Genomic DNA, 22,828 nt, shown 5'->3' on the forward strand with positions numbered 1-22,828 from the left:
CGAGAACTCCTAACTCCTAACAGAGCTCGATCATTAAACCCGGCTAACATGATGCCAGTCATCTATCCAGTGGGGTCTATATCATTGTTATTATTAAGTATCAAGTATTTCTTGGAGTATCTAGAAATAAACAGTGATAAACCTTAAATATATTTCTATAGAATAATTATTGCCATTTTTGCTTTCAGTTAGTTTGTGCTACACAAGATTGCATTCGCAATTTTAATGCCAAGAAATATGCTTTAATAAATCTAATTTTTAAAGTTTCACTTTGAATTTAAATTTAAAATTTAATGATTTACTTGAATGTTATTTAGAATGTTAAAAATTTTAAGATACACACATGTATGTCATATGTTATGCTAACATAATATGTTATGCTAACGTAACATATGTTAACTGTCATAGTTGACATTTGATTTAGTTGTTATTGCCATAATTAACATTTAGTCTAGTTATTAGGTTGGTTGTTAGTACCATAGAGTTATCTCCCCCTAGAGTGATAACTGTGCCATCAACAACACGAGCGTTTCCGGTGCCAACAAGGAACGTTTAGGCCACGCCCCTTTTTTGTGCTAGTCAATCGCAGTGATTGACAGAACGATAACATCAGCCATGAGAATGATCATGAATTTCCACAGTTAAGATAGTAATTATTGCTCATATTAAAGAAATGATGATTATAGTTTATTACTCTAATATATGCTTATTATTTAAAGCAAATCAATACCTACATGCATTGCAAAGGCACTGAATAGATAGTGTTAAGTAAGTGAGTTAATGCAACCAGTTACTCCAATGATATACAGCCCCCACACATGGGGGGCTGTATATCATTGGTTACTCATAGATAAGAAAGATAGTCATACTGGGGTTGTATTACATTGGTGTGATGGGAAGCTAATCGACTGCCATCAACTGAAAGTATTGACATTGTATGGTGATAGAGTGATTCATTGACACCACAGTTCACAAACAGCCTTTGCATGTAATATTAGATTTCAATACATATCAATCAAATACATAGACTAGCTTAAAGCAAAGATGTCCACTAGTTAGTGGACATCTTTGCTTGATGAAAGCAAGCAAAAATTTTGAAAGTTAGAGTGGCAAATGTTGCTATATGTTAGATAAAAATAAATTATACTTAATTATACTAAATTATAATTATTTAAAAATAAAAAAGACTTTTTTATTACTTTATTTATTAAATAGTTTTTTATTGTAATCATAGCTAAACAGATTATATTTAGCCATCATTTGCTAACTATTTCACATTCACATTTAAACACATTTGCAGTTTCATTTTTCTTCCTAATTCATTTCAACAAAAAACTTCTTTCATGATATGAAATTTAAAAGTTGTAGTTGTTTGAAAAAGCTTGAAAACTTTTACAGTTGTTTTCTTTTTCCTCTTAATTCATTTGAACTGCTTAAAAATATTTTCTCATGATATGAAATTTAAAAGTTAGAATGGTAAATGTTATACAAAAATAAATTTTCTGTCCAAAGACTTTTTTATTACTCGGGCAACTCGGGTAGTTCAGCTCATAGTTGATGGCAGTCGATTAGCTTCCCATCACACCAATGCAATATAACCCCAGTATGAATATCTATCTTATCTATGAGTAACCAATGATATACAGCCCCCCATGTGTGGGGGCTGTATATCATTGGAGTAACTGATTGCATTAACTCACTTACTTAACACTATCTATTCAGTGCCTTTGCAAGTCAAGTAGGTATCAGGGATTACGTGTATGTCACAATTTCCATTTCCATAATTCCTTTCCATATCATTTCCATAAAATTTCCATAATTTATTTCCATATTAATTCCATTTTCATAATATTTCCATAATTCATTTCCATATTATTTCCATTTCCATGACAATTCCATATTATTTTCATTTCCATAATCTATTTCCATATTATTTCCATTTCCATAACATTTCCATAAATCATTCCATTTCCATAAAATTTCCCTACTTCATTTCCATATTATTTCCATTTTCATAACATTTCCATAATTTATTTCCATACTATTTCCATTTCCATAACATTTCCATAATTCATTTACATATTATTTCCATTTCCATAACATTTCCATAAATCATTTCATTTCCATAACATTTCCCTACTTCATTTCCATATTATTTCTATTTCCATAACATTTCCATAATTCATTTACATATTATTACCATTTCTATAACATTTCCCTTCTTCATTTCCATGTTATTTCTATTTTCATAACATTTCCATAATTTATTTCCATATTATTTCCATTTCCATAACATTTCCATAATTCATTTCCATATTATTTCCATTTCAATAACATTTCCATATTTCTAAAATAAAATTTCCATATCCATCTTCCTAAAATTATGGAAGTATTTATGTTTATGGAAACAATGATATACAGGGGGGCCGTATATCATTGGCTGTATATCATTGCTGTATGGGGGTGTGGGGGCCGCATATCATTGATGGAAATGGATATGAAAAAGTAAAAATTTCCATAATATGTTTAGCGATCCTGGTAGGTATTGAATTGCTTTAAATAATAAGCATATATTAGAGTAATAAACTATAATCATCATTTCTTTAATATGAGCATTAATTACTATCTTAACTGGAAATTCATGATCCTTGTTTACCCTTTCTCATGGCTGATGTTATTGATCTAGTCAATCACTACGACTGACTAGCACAAAAAAGAGGCGTGGCCTAAACGCTCCTTTGTTGGCACTGGAAACGCTCGTGTAGTTATCACTCTAGGGGGAGATAACTCCATGGTTAGTACTACAGTTAACCATCAAGGATGTAATGTATATTTTTGCACGGCTATTGTTTTGAGATAATATGGGATGTAGTCTCATGTAAGCTGTTCAAAAGAATTACAGTTTTTATCTGTATTAGATTAATGTGGGTTTACACTAGTAATTATTGTTAGAATTTTACATGTAAAAAGATGAATAAGCTAGGTAGAATTTAAACATTTTTGTAGAACCTTGATGTAATAGTCGTTCTCGACTGTCTACTTACAACCATTGGCTTATTGGAGCTGGCTTTGGCCTTTGCTTGTAGCTTTATCTGCCATACAGTCTGTGTATGTTGTCAATCGACAGGTCAAATAGCTGTGAGTATATCAGCCGTACAGTCCGTGTATGTTTTTAGCCGACAGGTCAAATAGTTGTGAGTATATCTGATGTAACGTCTGTGTATGTTGTCAATCGACGGGTCATATAGCTGTGAGTATATCTGATGTAACGTCTGTGTATGTTGTCAATCGACGGGTCATATAGCTGTGAGTATATCTGCCATACAGTCTGTGTATTCTGTCAACCGACAGGTCAAATAGCTGTGAGTATATCTGCCATACAGTCTGTGTATGTTGTCAACCGACAGGTCAAATAGCTGTGAGTATATCTGCCGTACAGTCTGTGTATGTTGTCAACCGACAGGTCATATAGCTGTGAGTATATCTGCTGTACAGTCTGTGTATGTTGTCAACCCACGGGTCAAATAGCTGTGAGTATATCTGCCATACAGTCTGTGTATGTTGTCAACCGACGGGTCAAATAGCTGTGAGTATATTCCCCATACAGTCTGTGTATGTTGTCAACCGACAGGTCATATAGCTGTGAGTATATCTGCCATACAGTCTGTGTATTTTGTAAACCGACAGGTCAAATAGCTGTGAGTATATCTGCCATACAGTCTGTGTATGTTGTCAACCGACTGGTCAAATAGCTGTGAGTATATCTGCCATACAGTCTGTGTATTCTGTCAACTGACAGGTCAAATAGCTGTCAGTATATCTGCTGTTCAGTCTGTGTATGTTGTTAACCAACAGGTCGAATAGCTGTGAGTATATCTGCTGTTCAGTCTGTGTATGTTGTTAACCGACAGGTCGAATAGCTGTGAGTATATCTGACGTACAGTCTGTGTATGTTGTCAACCGACGGGTCAAATAGCTGTGAGTATATCTGCCATACAGTCTGTGTATGTTGTCAACCGACAGGTCAAATAGCTGTGAGTATATCTGCTGTACAGTCCATGTATGTTGTCAACCGACAGGTCGAATAGCTGTGAGTATATCTGCCGTACAGTCTGTGTATGTTGTCAACCGACGGGTCAAATAGCTGTGAGTATATCTGCCATACAGTCTGTGTATTCTGTCAATCGACAGGTCAAATAGCTGTCAGTATATCTGCTGTTCAGTCTGTGTATGTTGTCAACCGACAGGTCATATAGCTGTGAGTATATCTGATGTAACGTCTGTGTATGTTGTCAACCGACGGGTCAAATAGCTGTGAGTATATCTGCCATACAGTCTGTGTATGTTGTCAACCGACAGGTCGAATAGCTGTGAGTATATCTGATGTACAGTCTGTGTATGTTGTCAACCGGCAGGTCAAATAGCTGTGAGTATATCTGCCATACAGTCTGTGTATGTTGTCAACCGACAGGTCAAATAGCTGTGAGTATATCTGCCGTACAGTCTGTGTATGTTGTCAACCGACAGGTCATATAGCTGTGAGTATATCTGCTGTACAGTCTGTGTATGTTGTCAACCCACGGGTCAAATAGCTGTGAGTATATCTGCCATACAGTCTGTGTATGTTGTCAACCGACGGGTCAAATAGCTGTGAGTATATTCCCCATACAGTCTGTGTATGTTGTCAACCGACAGGTCATATAGCTGTGAGTATATCTGCCATACAGTCTGTGTATTTTGTAAACCGACAGGTCAAATAGCTGTGAGTATATCTGCCATACAGTCTGTGTATGTTGTCAACCGACTGGTCAAATAGCTGTGAGTATATCTGCCATACAGTCTGTGTATTCTGTCAACTGACAGGTCAAATAGCTGTCAGTATATCTGCTGTTCAGTCTGTGTATGTTGTTAACCAACAGGTCGAATAGCTGTGAGTATATCTGCTGTTCAGTCTGTGTATGTTGTTAACCGACAGGTCGAATAGCTGTGAGTATATCTGCCATACAGTCTGTGTATGTTGTCAACCGACAGGTCAAATAGCTGTGAGTATATCTGCTGTACAGTCCATGTATGTTGTCAACCGACAGGTCGAATAGCTGTGAGTATATCTGCCGTACAGTCTGTGTATGTTGTCAACCGACGGGTCAAATAGCTGTGAGTATATCTGCCATACAGTCTGTGTATTCTGTCAATCGACAGGTCAAATAGCTGTCAGTATATCTGCTGTTCAGTCTGTGTATGTTGTCAACCGACAGGTCATATAGCTGTGAGTATATCTGATGTAACGTCTGTGTATGTTGTCAACCGACGGGTCAAATAGCTGTGAGTATATCTGCCATACAGTCTGTGTATGTTGTCAACCGACAGGTCGAATAGCTGTGAGTATATCTGATGTACAGTCTGTGTATGTTGTCAACCGGCAGGTCAAATGTCTGTTAGTAGATTTAGTGTTTTGAATTTTAGTTGATTATATTTCTAAGGTGATGGAGTAAGACTACTGCCATTTGCATTGCGGTTAGTCTAAATATTTACACTTCACTTTTTTACTGTTGTTAGTATTGTTAATGTTTTAATTTCGTTCAATTAAGTATTTTACTCATTCTTAATTTTTTTTAAAAGATCTAATAAGTATGCTCAGACCACCCATAGTTTCTTTTTATTCTGTACTTATTTTATTTATCACTAATTTTTATTTTATAATTAGTGTTCTGTCCAATAGATCCGTGTAATCTCATTGGTTCTATACCAGACATCAAGGTATGTCCAATAGACATCAGTTATTGCTTAAATACCTTTGTTCAATGCTAACTAATGTTTGTGTGCATGTATCAATAGCTCCAGTGCGCACTTACAATCTACAGAAGTTGTAAATTTAAGTTTCTTCTATTTGGCCACAATTTTTTAAGCCACTTTTACTTTTCTTATTTCTCTTTGATATTTTATGAGCTAGCTTCTACGCTAGGGAGATTACTAAATTTATACGAGCGCAAGTACAAGTATATGTAGTGTCTGCGAAAACATCAATCCGTTATTGTTGTCTTCACTTTCTATGTCATTTTGCAGTAACAACACATAATTTTATAAGATTTTCACTGAATATGTCAACTGTTTATTAAAGTATTGCTATGTTCACTTTTTAGTTGATTTATGAGTAGGTCAAAAATTCTAACCAACAGTTTAGGCATACTACAAAAATTTCTAAATTACAGGTACCTAATTCAGCAGTTTCTCCACAAAGGGATACTAAGACGGATCATAACATACTGCTAGGGTAAGTGCATATATTATAACTGATTGAGAACAATTTACTAAACAACACAGAATAGTGTAAATATTGATAGCAAGTAAATCATGTTAGGCCTCAATAACATAAATCTGTTTTCCTTATTTATGAAAGTTTTAGAGCTGAACTACAAGTCACATTATGAATCAAATTAAGTCAGCAAACACAACTATTAGTTGTTAAACATTTTTGAAATATTACTTGGTTAGTAGTTGATAGATCAGCTAATAGTAACATTGCTGCTAGCTAGTAGTTAAAATCAAACATATTAACTTTACATTTTATTAATCAGACTGTGCAGTTGAGAAATATTGTATTAGTTGGTACGATATTTAGTTAATATATTGTATTATTATTGTAACGTTTCTACATCTGTAATTACTAATTACAAATATTAAAAAGGGTTAGGAGTCAACTCGCTACCTAATTACCATCTAGTTACCATGATTAGTACCTTGGTGTTACCAAAGAACCAAATTTTAATACAAAGGTTTAGTTAGCAGCTAACTTCACTGAGTAGCTTGAGGTAACTTACTGATTTCAACTCAAGCGGTTAGTATAGTTGCTGGCCACTTCGAGCTTGAAACAATGAAGTTTGACAATTGAAAAAACCATTGTCTGGTTTACATATACATGTAAAGCTTTTCTTTTTTGGCTTGTTACAAAAATTATATTTCAATCTTTTGGAAGCTGAGCTTTTAAGTTGGATTGGATAAAGAAGTGTGTAGAATAATTGCAACACAATAACTGACTTTATATATAAAGTCAGCCTGTAAGCTGCCCAAAAAGTGACAAATGTATGAAGCTTTAAATAAAAAATGAAGGTGTACATTTTAAAACTGGTATTAGTAAACATGTGATTACATTAGTAAACATGTGATTACATTAGTAAACATGTGATTACATTAGTAAACATGTGATTACATTAGTAAACATGTGATTTGTTGATACTTGTGCTAATTTTCATTGTTTTCTGAACGCATCAAAATGCTTGAAATCCCATTAAGCAAGGTCAGAGACAATGTTGTTAAGCATAATAACAGCCTTTTAGTATAAATATAATAGCTTTACAAACGTTATTCTTACTAATACAAAATTTAAAAAATTGCTAAAAAAAACATTCTGGTCGTATTTGTTTTTATTTAATTGTAATCAACATTCTGGTTGTATTTGTTTTTATTTAATCGTAATCAACATTCTGGTTGTATTTGTTTTTATTTAATTGTAATCAACATTCTGGTTGTATTTGTTTTTATTTAATTGTAATCAACATTCTGGGTGTATTTGTTTTTATTTAATCGTAATCAACATTTTGGTTGTATTTGTTTTTATTTAATTGTAATCAACATTCTGGTTGTATTTGTTTTTATTTAATTGTAATCAACATTCTGGTTGTATTTGTTTTTATTTAATCGTAATCAACATTCTGGTTGTATTTGTTTTTATTTAATTGTAATCAACATTCTGGTTGTATTTGTTTTTATTTAATTGTAATCAACATTCTGGTTGTATTTGTTTTTATTTAATCGTAATCAACATTCTGGTTGTATTTGTTTTTATTTAATTGTAATCAACATTCTGGTTGTATTTGTTTTTATTTAATCGTAATCAACATTCTGGTTGTATTTGTTTTTATTTAATTGTAATCAACATTCTGGTTGTATTTGTTTTTATTTAATTGTAATCAACATTCTGGGTGTATTTGTTTTTATTTAATCGTAATCAACATTCTGGTTGTATTTGTTTTTATTTAATTGTAATCAACATTCTGGTTGTATTTGTTTTTATTTAATTGTAATCAACATTCTGGTTGTATTTGTTTTTATTTAATCGTAATCAACATTCTGGTTGTATTTGTTTTTATTTAATTGTAATCAACATTCTGGTTGTATTTGTTTTTATTTAATCGTAATCAACATTCTGGTTGTATTTGTTTTTATTTAATTGTAATCAACATTCTGGTTGTATTTGTTTTTATTTAATTGTAATCAACATTCTGGTTGTATTTGTTTTTATTTAATTGTAATCAACATTCTGGTTGTATTTGTTTTTATTTAATTGTAATCAACATTCTGGTTGTATTTGTTTTTATTTAATTGTAATCAACATTCTGGTTGTATTTGTTTTTATTTAATTGTAATCAACATTCTGGTTGTATTTGTTTTTAGCTGAATTTGATTGGTTAAACTTCAACTTGCATTCATTTTTACTTACAAAATCTTTTGACCTAATTATGTAAAATTTGAACAAATTTGCCATAATTGCTTTTAAGATTTGACAATAATAAATAACTACTATTGCTTGGCTCACTACACTATTCATGAGTTAAGACTGTTAAGCAGACTGTTGTTATTCCATCTTACTTGATTTTTGTTTTTTTATTAAATGTCTGATATATGAAATAGTGAAAGTGGAATATCGCAATGCTATTTATTTGTAACTTATATATAAACATACACAAAATTGTAGAATTAAATAGAAAGTATCGGTATTTCTTTGTAATTTGCGGTTGGTTTTGGTGTTTGAGGTGATCTGATTGCTAAGCTGTTTCAGCTCAGTTGAAAGTGTGATTATGAGGTCTATAATTGCAAAGAGACCAACAGAGTAGAGGGGCATAACGTTTAAACTTGAACCACACAGCCATCATAAACTATCGGAGCGATAACAACTACTGACGCCTTTCGCAAGTATTTTTCTCTGAGCCTTTTAACTGCGATCAAGTTTTATCAATTATAATCTAAAAACATCCTAGCTGTCAGATCCCCTCAAACATAACAAAAATTGCTAATGATAAAAAATCCCAATCCTTTCTAATAAAATGTAAACAAAATTGTGTAAGTTGATTTTTAACTAAAGAAAGAGAATTGAGAATTTGTATTCAAGATATCATACATAAATCATGGCATATCAGCCTACAGCTTATACGTAAAGTCAAAAACAATTCCACATATTTGTTTATCTAAGCCAACAGCTCAGCCTTCAAAACCACTAAATGCACAAAGGATCATTTCAGCTTACCACACTTCGACCAATCAAATTTCAGCTCACCACACTTTGACCAATCACATTTCAGCTCACCACACTTCGACCAATCACAACAAAGAATATTTGAACATAATGCTTTATCCCAAACTTGCTCATTTCTGCATTTGTGCTATGGCTTTTAAAGTTCTGCATAAATCATGCCCTAATATTTGAATTTATCCTTCCACACAAACAATAAACCTTGTTTTTTATTCTATTACACCAACACACTAAATCCACCACCATATGTTTCAGTTTATGAACTTTCTGTTGCTTCAAACTACAATTCACTATTCCAACTCTTCCGTAATATTATTAGATTACCAACTTTTAAAACACTTTAGTTCACCTCACTAAATAATTCCTTATTTCTGTCTTTTGATTTTTGTTTTGGCACCATTTTGTTGATGATTACTAACGCCAATAAAAATTTAGGCATACATACAAGGTGCGTTGAAGACTAAACTTATTACTCTGATGCCAATGAATGTATGCCGCAGTTGCAAGAATTTACCTCTATTTATATAGGCTCAGACCGTAGGAGCTCACTCTATACTCTCTCTCTCAGTTACACAGACATGGGTGTATAGTTGAAGCTTGAGATAGCAATACACTGAGTTACAAAAAGTTCCTTACTACAGTAAACCTACCTGACTTGAGCCGTTTCTATTACAGACTAGCCTTCATTGAGTTCTTCTTGTCTCTAGTCATTTTATCTTTGGGAATCGTCAGTATAACAGGAAATGGTAGCCCATACAGTATTAATGGCGAGTTTGGAACTGGTATTGCGTTTGGTTGCTCCTTTTTCTTTCTATCTATCACCAGCTTTGCCGCTTGTCTCCCCCAAAAGAAACATTGGGTAAGACTTTGCATTGTTTATGTATTATCATTACTATTATCATTACTATTATCATTACTATTATCATTACTATTATCATTACTATTATCATTACTAGTATTATTACTATTGTCATTACTATTATCATTACTATTATCATTACTATCATCATTACTATTATCATTAATATTATAATTACTATTATCATTACTATTAGCATTACTATTATCATTACTATTATCATTACTATTATCATTACTGTTATCATTACTGTTATCATTACTATTATCATTACTATTATCATTACTAGTATTATTACTAGTACTCTGGCAGTTGTAAAATGTACCAGATGTAATAACTATGTGCACAATTATTCCAAAATTTAGCTCGACGGTTGATTGTCACTGATGGTATAGTGCCGGTCTACCAAATCACAAGTTCAAATCTCATTGGAAGAAGTATTTTTTCCTAAACTGTAAGCATAGCTTCGAACAGAAAGATGGACAAACACGGTTCTTATTATAGTAAAACTTTAACTCTTTAAACTAAGATGAGCTCAACACCACACCAACATCTAGCAAATGATTTACATCCTCTATAAATGTTGCTGTATAATAGGAATGCCGGTATGAAGTATTGGTCAGATAGCCAATGCGCATCTGGTAATAGTGGCATTATGGTAATAGCAAAAATGCTTTACCAAACCTGTTCTGAAAATGTCATTACAACTAGTACGCCTGACAGTCCCGTGCACCATGAGAGATCGTTGTGAGTAATCACTATATGCGCAATTATCCAATGAAGTGGTAAGGTAGCTGAGTGGTGTAGTGATTTACCCTCGGTTTGTAAAATGGAGTTTCAATGTTCAATTCCCGTGTGAGGCAATTTTTTGGCGAACACCATTAGCTTGGCTTTGGATAGACAAACGGATTAACGAACATGGATCTTACAATAGTAAAGATTACAGTACTGGACACAAACACCATAAAACCTGTATTTGAACGGCACCTCTATTTGAGCGCCACTATGGGAGAAGGGTTGAAAAATAGAGTGCCACCCTTCAATTGAATGTCACTTCTATTTGACAATCTCAATCTTCACGAACCCATAATAGCGAGTGATCAGCAGAAAAGTGTCCACAAAACCGTACTAATATTGACTCAATTACATCACAAAAATTAATTTGTTCGTTGTTTTTGTTCGTACCAAAGTCTATTTTCCAACTGTAAGTCTTTTTTAATAATTAATAAAAATAATTAGTGACTGTATCAGTAGTTCCTCTTTAACACTGTCTTGATACTTCGATGTAGGAAAAGGTTTTGCCTTTACCCTGAAAAATGTGGCCCTATGTATTTTTAGGCTAACATTTTGAGGCTATTTTGATTAAACACAGTTTCTCTTTATTCATGCTAGAAGTTTCTATTCAAAATGACGCCACGTAAAAGGTTTTCTCTGCTAAAAATTGTTTAGACGCTAATATCGACTAGCTTAACGTTGCAAAAAAGGAGTTGAGGCCAAAAGACACTGGAAAGTATTGAACAGCCAGAAGAATATAAAATGGTTTCAAAGGAAAGCAACAGTCAGAGTGCACTTGTCCGAGCAAACGATGCTAATATTTTTGTTTTTGAAAATGTAAATATTTGTTTTAAAATGTCAAATTTTTTGTTGCATATATTATAAATTATAATTATTGTTTTTTATGTCACTTGTTCTTAAATATATCTTTGTAGCATTTAATAAATTATTATTATTATAAAACTTATAAATTTGCATATTTATACCATATTAATTCATAGCATCATTTCGGTTATATAAACTCTGCTAACAATAGATCAATGCTAGTAACTCTGTTCTATTGCGCATAAAAAACCAGTTTGGGCTGCAAACTGTAACAAACATATCGATGAATGCAATGAGCTTTTAAGCAACCATATTAATTATAGTTATAAAATGAAAGTATACCTTCAAATTTAAAACGAAATAAAAAATTTAAAAGCTCCAAAAACTTGCAAGGTTCTAAAATCATCGTTGATTAATCGCAAGCAATAGATATCAACTAGCATGTATCAGCTGCCTCGTGCATATTTATTTTAAAATCTATGACAAGTTGGACGTAAGTTAGCTAATCTTTTGCCTCTTTATGGGTAATGTCATACCACCTGAAGAAAAGAGCAAAATATAGGCAGAATTCGATTCACCTGTGAAAGAATTAAATTTATCTTCTCAGCATCCTGGCGAGGTGTTTGAAAAGTACAACACTCCCTTTATTTGAACACCGCCTCTAATAAAGAGCCACTCTAAGCAATGGGTTGAAAAATAGAGCGCCATGGCGTTCAAATTAAGGTTAATTATTTTATTACACGAGTAATAAAATAACTACCCATAAATTTCAGTAACTCAAGCTAGTAACTTGAGCTAACCTAGATTTTTACTATAATAAAAGCCGTGTTTGAAGCCATTTTAATAATCGTTACGCTATGTGTAATGACCTCAAGCGTGCTAGCAGTAACCAATAATATTTTTTCAAGCACTTCAAGCGTTAGTATTTTAACTGATGTAATGAGCATGCTCAAAATTATTCCATTGTATGGCAATGTAGCCGTTTGGTTTAGTGAATAGCATGTCTGCCTGTAAACTAGAAGGTTCCAAGTTCGAATCAAGTGCAAACTGGACTTTTAATTCCTAAAACATTATCGCTATCACTGGACACACGGACGACAAACGGCCAACAGACAAACGAAAAACACAGAGATTTATATAAATAGATTAACAAATAAGAAATTATGTGTGCAAGTTCTAACTATTGGCTGAAGATATCTATTGTATTCAACAGTGTACTACAGAATTTAACTTTATGATTTAAGTGTATCTCACGCTATTTACATTTGTTTTTATCCCATGGCCAAACATGAGCGAAGTGAGTGTTTGGGAGCTTTAGGATAAACACATATGTGCACAAAACTCCCGAAAAGTATTCTACAACGGCCATACCCAAACCCTTGTACCGAAATCCCATCAAAAAATTTAACCATTTTTCTGTGGAGTCATTTAATTATGATAATGATGCAAAACACATATAAACCTATTTAAATATGTTACCAAGTCTTTGAAAAGTATTGACAATATCCTAAAACTTACTCATCTGATCGGATAATACTTAACTAGAAAGATTAATTTGGCCTAAAATCGCCATTAAAACCTGACAAGCCTTTTTAAACAAAATTAGGACCGGCCAACAAAACGCTCAGAAAGCCGTGCGACAGATAGTAGAACCATAAAACCGTGAGCATTTCACGAGAAAAATGTGCACATTTCACTAGTCTATGGCCGAAATTACCCTTGGAATATCGTTTGTTGCTCTCTCTCTCTCCCGGAAGAAAGTTCATATTGGAAAAAGTTCATTTCCTGTTACAATGGTAAAATATTGAGGATAGTAACTTTAAGATATTGAGATTAGATTTTACTGAACTATACTTTTCCCTATTATTAGGGAAACTGAAACATTTGCGCACCATCAGTAAAATCCAATTTCAAAATTTTAAAGTTACTATTCATCTACTCACACAAACCAACTCTCAACATTTTACCGTTGTAACAGGAAACAAACTTTTTCCAATATGAACTATACTCTTCCCTTTCTCGAGTTTGAAACAATGACTTACTTCGCTAGGAAGCGCATCACTCGATTAGCTATCAATGACCAAATCCTACAACGTAAAAGAGAGGAGACTAGACTGCGCCACCTTTAACAGAACACTGCACTTACTAACAAAACTATTTCTATTATTTTCTATATTAACTTTTTCGAAACACTTTACATGTCTCCTTTTCTATATTTCTATTATTATATATTTCCTTTGTTATTAGTTTGTATACAAAATACTTTACATATACTTATATAGGGCCTACATATAAATTTATTTACAACATTATTCTATATCATATACCATTATTCCATTTATATTATTTTATATACAACTTTACATTCCCCATATACTTTCTATTCACAACATTCCTAACATTTTTCTATACTTATACTTCTAAAATAGAACTTTTTCGCCTTTATATATCTACTAGCTGTGCTACCCGGCATTGCCCGGGTAATAAAAAAGTCTTTGGACAGAAAATTGATTTGTATTTAACATATAACAACATTTGCCATTCTAACTATCAAACTACATATCATTAGAAAAGCGTTTTGTTTTATAAACAATGAGAAGTAGTGAGAGTTTTTGCTATTAGCCAGTTTAATAATGTGAGCGAACAGCTTCTCGTGACGTTATGCTATGACCCACTTCATACGCAAAACAGTTAGGTATTTGCTCTCATATAATGACTTATATTGGCAAGCTAGCAATTTGATTTCTGTAGTCTAGTGGGTAAGGCGTCAGACTAACAAACGGCAGAGATCAAATCTTCTTTGGTACGGAATATTTATTTCAAGATTTTCAGATCTATAGCCGTACAATCAATCCTACAAACCTACATACGACAGACTTTGTGAAATTTATGTATATAGATTTATATTACACCTAGCTGCATTACCCGTCTACAGGAATAGATTCACGCGCAGCGTAAGGTTTATTGAGAGTTGTCTTTCATACTGTAAAACAACTCCAAATATGCAGTTACATCTCCATCTCTCCCTCTTTCCCCTCTCTCCTTCTCCTTCTCTCTCCTCTCTCTCTCTCCTTCCCCTCTCTCTCTCCCCCCCTCTCTCCTCCTCGCTCTCCCTCTCTCTCTCCTTCTCTCCCTCTTTCCCCTCTCTCCGTCTCTCCCCTCTCTCTCCCTCCCTCTTCCCCCTCTCTCTCCCTCTTTCCGTCTCTCCCCTCTCTCTCTCTCCCCTCTCTCCTCTCCGTCTCTCCCTCCCCTCTCTCTCCCTCCCTCCCTCCCCTCTCTCCCTCTTTCTCTCTCTCCCTCTTTCTCTCCCTCTCTCTCTCTCCCCCTCTCCTCCTCGCTCTCCTTCTCTCCCTCTCCCCCCCTCTCCTCCTCGCTCTCCCTCTCTCTCTCTCCCTTTCTCTCCCTCTCTCTCTCCCTTAGTTCAACGCAACACATGCTGATAGACAACATTTTTGGTTTTTCTGTCGGGCGTATGAAGAAACAGTTTTCGGCGTGTGCCTACTTTTGAGCAGGCGACGTATAGCTGGTCATGGCTGATGCAGGGTGACAGTAAGTCGATAGCAGCTGCTCTCTTTCTTTCCACAATAGCGTATCACAACGCTCGGTGTTCTCGTGAAAGTTCTGTAATAGTAAGTTACAGTAGGCCTACTCGTAGCTGGAAAAAATTAGTAACTCGGCTGCTGAAGGAAATGAACATGACCCACTATCACGAACAGCGGCAAATCCAACGTTATTAAGTAGTGGAGATAAGAGAATTTAAATATCTACTATATGTAAATGTATGTAAATATAAGATAGTGGAGAATAACTGATACTTGCAATCTTACGCGATAAATCTTACAGCAATCTTACAAATGTTTGTTGTAAAATGTGAAAATAATTACGAAAAACCAACTGGTTAGATTTAACAGGAAAGATGTGTAAGCTAATACATCTAGCTGTACAACCCAGCGTTGCCCGGGTAATAAAAAAACACTGAACAGAAAATTGATTTGTATTTAACATATAACAACATTTGCCATTTTACCTAAAACAACTGTGAAGGGTTTCAAATTTATTTTGTCAAACTACTTTTAAACTTCATATAATGACAAAAAAGGTTTCGTGCAGGTCAAATAATCTTTAAAAATAAAACGACTATAAAGGGTTTAGATGTAACAGTGAAATAATTAGCAAGTAATAGCTAAATCGAGTCTGTTTTGCTACGATTACAATATGAGATGATTCGGTAATGATACAATTAATACGAACTGAGAAAACAAAATAACATTCGTGAATATGTTGAATTAATAATAACAATTCTTGCATAAGTGTGTATAAAAAAGTTACTGTTCCACCAACAGATATCCACCAAAACTCTGAATACGACGATACTGCTACAACGATATGTTATTTAAAAGTAAATTATTGTAGTGTCTTTGTCTGATCGAAGGTGAGAGAATATAGACGTTACTCCTACTCGAGATAATACATTATTGTCCGCGTGAAAAGTAGTGACCTTAACAGCGATTTAGCAATTGAACCTTAAGAAAAGCCAGAAATAGAGGTTCACAAAAACGGCATCGTGTTTCATAGAATTAATAAAATTTAGTCGCCAAATTCTAATATCGAGAGAGTCTATTGTCGATATCGTTTTGCCGAAAACAAATTAGCCTTAATACGTCGAGGACAAAAAAAGCATCGCGTGTCATGTAGCTAAAAGAAAGCCGTAGAGTTGTCATTATTACGTCATTTTGGGGTGAAAACGGCAAACGATGAATAGGTTATGAGGCGCAATAACCGGAGAATCCCGTTAACGCGCCCTAGATACCTAGTAGTGGCTAATAGTCGGAAAAGTACGGTACTCTATAAGGCGGACACTCACACACGCACGCACACACACACACAACGATTGCTGTTTATATAGTAGACTACCAAATACAACTGTAGTATCAACAATTAACCAATTGATCATATACCTGGTTTCAACCCAACTTTACCTCCAAAATAAACTGTTATTTGCACCTTTTTGAAATCGTTCTCCCTCAAGTTTATTTTATATCATCTCGAACAACTTTTATTTACACTATACTCTGTCAATTCCTGCTGACAACTACTTTTTCAATAACCAGCAGAACCCTTTCTTTTTTTCATTATCAGTTTGGTCGTGGGGTGTATGACAGGGGAATTTCTAGTTTGTTTATTTTATATTTATTTATATGTGTTCAGGTTCTCTTCTTCCTTATTTCGAACGGACTTGGGCTGTTCATCGGAGTTTTCATGGTGGTTTCATCAATTGTCTCTTTGTCATTTCCATTGAGGAATGGCTTCAAGCTTATTCCTTATGATGCTTATACCACAACAACCCCATCATCAACAAGTTATGACTGGAGGAAACAGTATGAAACGAGCACTCGTGACAACACAAAATATGTATGTATGACAAGAAATCGTTTGTTTCGAAAGATAACAGAACTCATCATTTAGGCAGGAAATGATATTAAATGAATGTATTGAATCAAGCTCCTCATAACACAGGGATTAGATAGACAAGGGTTAAGGGTTTTGGTGAGTGCTAACCAATGAGAGATCAGCAGCATATCTTCTATTAGGAAGCAAAATCTGATGCTTGAAAAATATATAAAAAAACTAAGGCCAAGTGAGTCTACTATTGAAGTTTTTGTTGTTATGTTTTCTGTGTGAATAGCTAAAAGATAATAAGTTACGCTCAATGGGCTTTGAATTGTAAAGGATCTGCTGTGAAATTTTACTTCTGCAAACTTGTAAAAACCAGCCACTTGGAGTCAAGAATAAAAGTACATGAATATTTAAGTTAAAAATATTACCAGTTTACAGCAGAGCGTTTGTTACAACAGAGTAGTCTTCTCTGAAAGCTGCTGTTGATCTGCCATGTCTGAGGCTGCAGCTTGGTGTTTTATACTAAAGTGTTTGCCCCTCCAGCTTGGGCATTGGCTGAGTTGACTGGTCAATCAGCTTGCATCTCATCTGGGGCCAGGCCGAGTAGTAGGCTAAGCCGGGCAAATGGCCAGGCTGGGTAGAGGGCCAGTCCGGGTAGAGGCTTGGGTCGTGTAGAGGGCCAGGCTGGGCCTCTACCCATTACATCTGAGCATCTCATCTGGAGCCATGCCAAGTAGAGGGCTAGGCCGAGTACAGTGCCGTGAAAGGTGGAGGGGCGAGCAGGGTAGAGGGCCTGACTGGGTAGAGAATACAGAAAAACACTAAAGCTGCTGTATTTATAGAACCTGCAACCTGACAAACTGATGCTCTTTGTTGTTTTCTTTGTTTATGGTTCTTGTATGGCATAATTTAGCATAAAACATTTGTTTTAAATGAAATTATCGGCAGTACAGCAATAATATATATATATAATACATATATAATATATATATAATAGATTAATAGATAATAAAAGAGCAGTGTAAAATTTGATAAAAACTGTATAACTTAAAGTTTCATGCTAAAAAGATGTTAAAATATTTAGCGCTCATCGGACACTAATGGTAATATGTATCTTGCGAATCTTGTAAAGGAATACAGTACAATCAAATGAAAGCTAAAAGATTAAAACATTAAAACTATAGGATGGCTTGAATTTGGAAAGCATAAAATTACCTAAATGGCGGCATGAGGAAACAAGACCTCGTTTGTTGTTTAAGCTCGCCCATTCAGGTTTACATAAAATATAATATTTTTCAACAATACAAAGATTACACATATGTTTGTCGTTGTGAGTGACTGCGACTCTGGTAATAATACACCTATCGATGTTGTAGTCAATATCCTGGTCTTTCAAATTCCAGGCATACTTGCTGAGTTCGGTCGCCAAACCTTTTTCGCAGTGGCGGAAAGATGCGGTGTGGTTTCCGAACCTTGTTTTAAACTCGGTTGATGATAAACCAATGTAGGTTTCTGTAGAGTTTGTTGTTCGAACAGTGGCTTGATAGATGATATTGTTAGCCATGCATTCTCCCTTCAGTGGACAATGTGTTTTATTTCTACAATTGCATTTCTTAGTAGGTACATGTACATCTTGGCTAGGTGTTGATGGCGGATTAAATAATTTGCTGTTTTGGCTGTTGATGATAGACACCAACCTCGGCAAACAATTCTTCAAAATTTTAGACAGAGAATTCCACCAACAATCTGCTCTAAATAAGATTTTTAACCGTAACACCATCAAATTGAGCTATAGTTGTATGCCTAACGTGAAGTCTTCTATCATTAACCGCCAAAACAGCAAATTATTAAATCCGCCACCAACACCTAGCCGAGATGTAACTACCAGTATCTGCTAGTTAGCATTTTACTGAAGGGCCTTACAAATCTGCAAACTTTTTTAACAAGTTTGCAGTATGGTATTCTGCAATAACAAAAGTCTTTAAAATTTGCAGAATAATGATCTGGCTCTAGCAATGGATGTCTCATTGACCATCACAGGTTTCCTCGCCATATTCATCATATCTGAGTCTATATATATATTCTCCAAACTTTACTTTCTGGAAAATAAGCCACCGAGTCAGGTTGAGACGGTAAATCTCAGTGTAAGTAATAGATGAAACATACACGTAGGTTAGTATAGTAAGCTAGTGTTGCGTTTTACATATGTATATAATACTGAATCTATGAGTTTAAAGAATATTTCCTTGAGACTATATATATTATATATTAAAATGTGTATAATACATCACAATATATTACTTATGCGTTATATATGTATATATATTATATATGTATATATATATGTACATACCTATATATTTTGGTGTATATATATATATATATAATTTAAAAGAAGATAAGAGTTTTGACAATTATATTCACACTACTAATAGTTTCATGTTAAAAACACTCATCAGGTGACATTCATTTATGCTCAGAAGCTTATATACACGTAGGAACATACAAGCTAGGCAGTGATCTTATAAATGAATGTCACCTGATGAGTGTTTTTAACATGAAACTATTAGTAGTGTAAATATAATAGTCAAAATTTTTATCTTCTTTTAAATTATTCTATATGCACTGCCTTTATGGCATTGAGCACTTTTTAGTCAGAAGATTTCCACTAGATATATTAGTATATATATTTATATGTATACTACCAACCCGCTGTTTTATTTACGTGACATCAATTGAGTTTCTGCGCTTTTATTGCCACTCTGTACCAGCCCCTCCCCCCAGAAGGAGGAGGGGCTGGTACATGTACCCCTCCCCCAAAGGGAAGGGGGACTACCAGCCCCTCCCCCCAGAGGGAGGAGGGGCTGGTACATGTACCCCTCCCCCCAGAGGGAAGGAGGACTACCAGCCCCCTCTCCCCAGAGGGAAGGGGGACACATCTATACCTATAAATCTCAATGTTTGTTGTCTGTAAGTCCAGCTATAGCGATAAAGTTATGAGCAACGAAAAACCATCTTTTTGTTGGATTGGCACTCCCAACATTCAAATCACTAGACTAATAACAAAAGTGCATAACTGCAAGGCTAAACCGTCTGGTTAGTTTAAAATAAATACCATCACAGCCTGTGTCACAGCAGTGTCTGGAAGTATGTAAAACTGAATAAATCTTTTAATTATTAGTTATTTACACTGATATATATAATAGCATCAAATAATTTAGTTAGCGAAGCATTTTTATATTTAGCGTGTGATGTCTTACATAACACATGTTATGCTAGACATAACATATGTTATGCTACACATAATATATGTTACGCTAGACATAACATATGTTATGCTACACACGATATATGTTACGTTAGACATAACATAGCCTTGTTTGTGAAAGTTATTCACTTTCACAAACAAGAGGTAGATTAAAAATTCATTGCTAAACATATATGACAAAAGAGCTGCATAATGGAATTGATGTCATCCATGCGTATGATACCAACGTGCATATATGGAATTGATGTCATGCATGCGTATCATACCAACATGCATATATGCATTCTAAACATACACTTTTTTACTACATTCATAACACTTATGCAGGAACTATTCTCTAAATACATACAGTTTCAATATATTTATGAAGAATTATTAGTATTTATAGCATTCAGATCATTATGAAAGAAAGCAATCCAAAATCTGGTGAAATAGGATGTACAATCGTTAAAAACTACTGTCAATGTATTACAGGTGGCTGCAAGTGCTCTCCCAGAACCACTCACAGTGACATACAGTAAGTGCCCAATAACCAACTAACTAACTAACTAACTGGATTTGGACATGAAATTATGATCTGGAGCTCTTATACTACAAAATTATATAACAGCCACTGCAGTTCAACCTTACATTGATATACGTATTTTTTATAGTTTGAACGAGACAGAACAGCAAGCTCTAAAAGATTTGTTGTGTTTTAGTTCAAAGCAAGTTTGCATTGCTAGTACATGACTTTTTACAAATAGGAGCTGATTTGTTAACTTTCTCTTGCTGACTTATGGTCTATCTTTATGCTTGATGAATAATTCTTCGTCAGCAAAAGGAATCAGGATGATCAACAATTTTTTAATCATGAAATGGCTTTCGCAATCTTTATGTCGGGAGGTATAAGTGAGTGGCTCATGCTGTCATTGTGTACTTTTGTCGGTCATAAAATAATTACACTAGCTTTTGCCCTAATTTCTGCACACACCAGTGGTGCATTGGCAGCGGACAGATAGATAAATGCGTGTTTATCACTGTGTTGCCATGCATTGCTGAATGAGTTTGAAGTTGCTTCCACTTCAAATCATTGATACCGGTAAGATAATGCTCCCTTTTGTAAACAAAAATAAATCATTGATGACATCTTTTGGAGCTGAACTAAAATAAATCAGTATACCATAAATAATATGGCAAAAGATGAACGAATAATAAAACAAAATGTCAGATTTTGAGTTAACGTGGAGCCTGTGAAACTGGAGCGGAGTCAATGACTTTGTGACCTTATTACAAATAGTATCAACATGATTACTCCAAGAGAGTCGACTTGTACGACTGGATATTACTGAGAATAATTTCTATTTAAAATATAAAATACCATATAGTCAATTACAATTGTAAGTCATATTGTTTACAGTTTCTACAGCACCAGAGATTGATACAACTGTATCGGGTGCAAGAGCCAGGGAGCCTGCCGTAGCCTTCCCTAGATCAATGCGCTTACATGACGAGGCTCCACCGTACGAGGAACCTGGTCCAGAGTACAAACCACCAGCTGTAGATGACTCTTTACCTTCTTATGACTCCCTGCAAATAAAAAAATCTTGATGGGCTTGTCATACCACTGCTCAAGTGTTAAACAAGTATTATTGTACTGGTTTTAGTTGTAATATTTTTATTTTAATAAATTACAATTCCTTTCTTTTACTTTACGAAACAATGTATAATCAAATATTTTTGACGATGTCTTGAGCATTTTTAAATGCAGTTATTCAGAAGGTGCAACCAAAGATAAAGCTATTCATTTAAGACCTCAATTTTTAGATGTAAAGTTTTTCGCAAGAGATTGTTCGCTTTTCTTTTTTTGGTACATTTTATAGATTCTAGATCTTGCCAAAAAGAGGCAAGAATGAATTCAATCAAACCGATAGAAAAATATCAATTCTGTTTTATGCATGATATGCATTATTGCTCAAATAAAGCCAACATAGTAACTATTTCTGCTTACACAATGCACACACAATGCACGATCTGTGTAGATGATACAGTTAATACACATGAGAGAATTTCTAACGTTTCACCAAACTCTAGTGAAGCAGCGCGGTGCATTCTAATCATCTGTGCTGTCGATGTAGCAGAGAGCAGTCTAAGCGCTGATACTCTTTCTGAATACCCTACTGTTGTTTGCAGCTCAACTGTTTAAGATTACTAGACCACATCTAAAAATGGCAGTCCATGAACATATCAAATAACCAAAAGTATAAATAGGTTTGTAGGAAAAGAGACAGCAGGTGTGTGGTAACAAAGTTATGTTTTCATAAGCATAATTCTTATTGTTATGTTTCTGCACAGAAGCAATTAAATAGAGTATTAAATTAGAGGAATGGTTTATTGCACACTCCAGAGACAACTGATT

The 22,828-nt window shown here is 34.3% G+C and overlaps 1 protein-coding gene across 2 annotated transcripts in view; it reads left to right on the top strand.

The window, feature by feature from the left end:
- LOC137406543 (uncharacterized) overlaps positions 1-22,409 on the top strand; it is a 52,818-nt gene extending 30,409 nt beyond the window's left edge. Inside the window, exons 5-11 of one of the 2 annotated variants that reach the window (XM_068093141.1) lie at positions 3,007-3,138; positions 6,210-6,271; positions 9,983-10,166; positions 16,974-17,177; positions 19,157-19,306; positions 20,905-20,947; positions 21,830-22,409. In XM_068093141.1, the coding sequence (XP_067949242.1) occupies positions 3,007-3,138; positions 6,210-6,271; positions 9,983-10,166; positions 16,974-17,177; positions 19,157-19,306; positions 20,905-20,947; positions 21,830-22,020 (966 nt within the window). In that variant the 3' untranslated portion in view covers positions 22,021-22,409. The remainder of the gene's footprint in view (positions 1-3,006; positions 3,139-6,209; positions 6,272-9,982; positions 10,167-16,973; positions 17,178-19,156; positions 19,307-20,904; positions 20,948-21,829) is intronic. The other variant, XM_068093142.1, reaches the window with a different exon arrangement.
- The last annotated feature ends 419 nt before the right edge of the window (positions 22,410-22,828 follow it).

The sequence above is a fragment of the Watersipora subatra genome, chromosome 10 (genome assembly GCF_963576615.1).
Source record: "Watersipora subatra chromosome 10, tzWatSuba1.1, whole genome shotgun sequence".
Lineage (NCBI taxonomy): Eukaryota > Metazoa > Bryozoa > Gymnolaemata > Cheilostomatida > Watersiporidae > Watersipora > Watersipora subatra.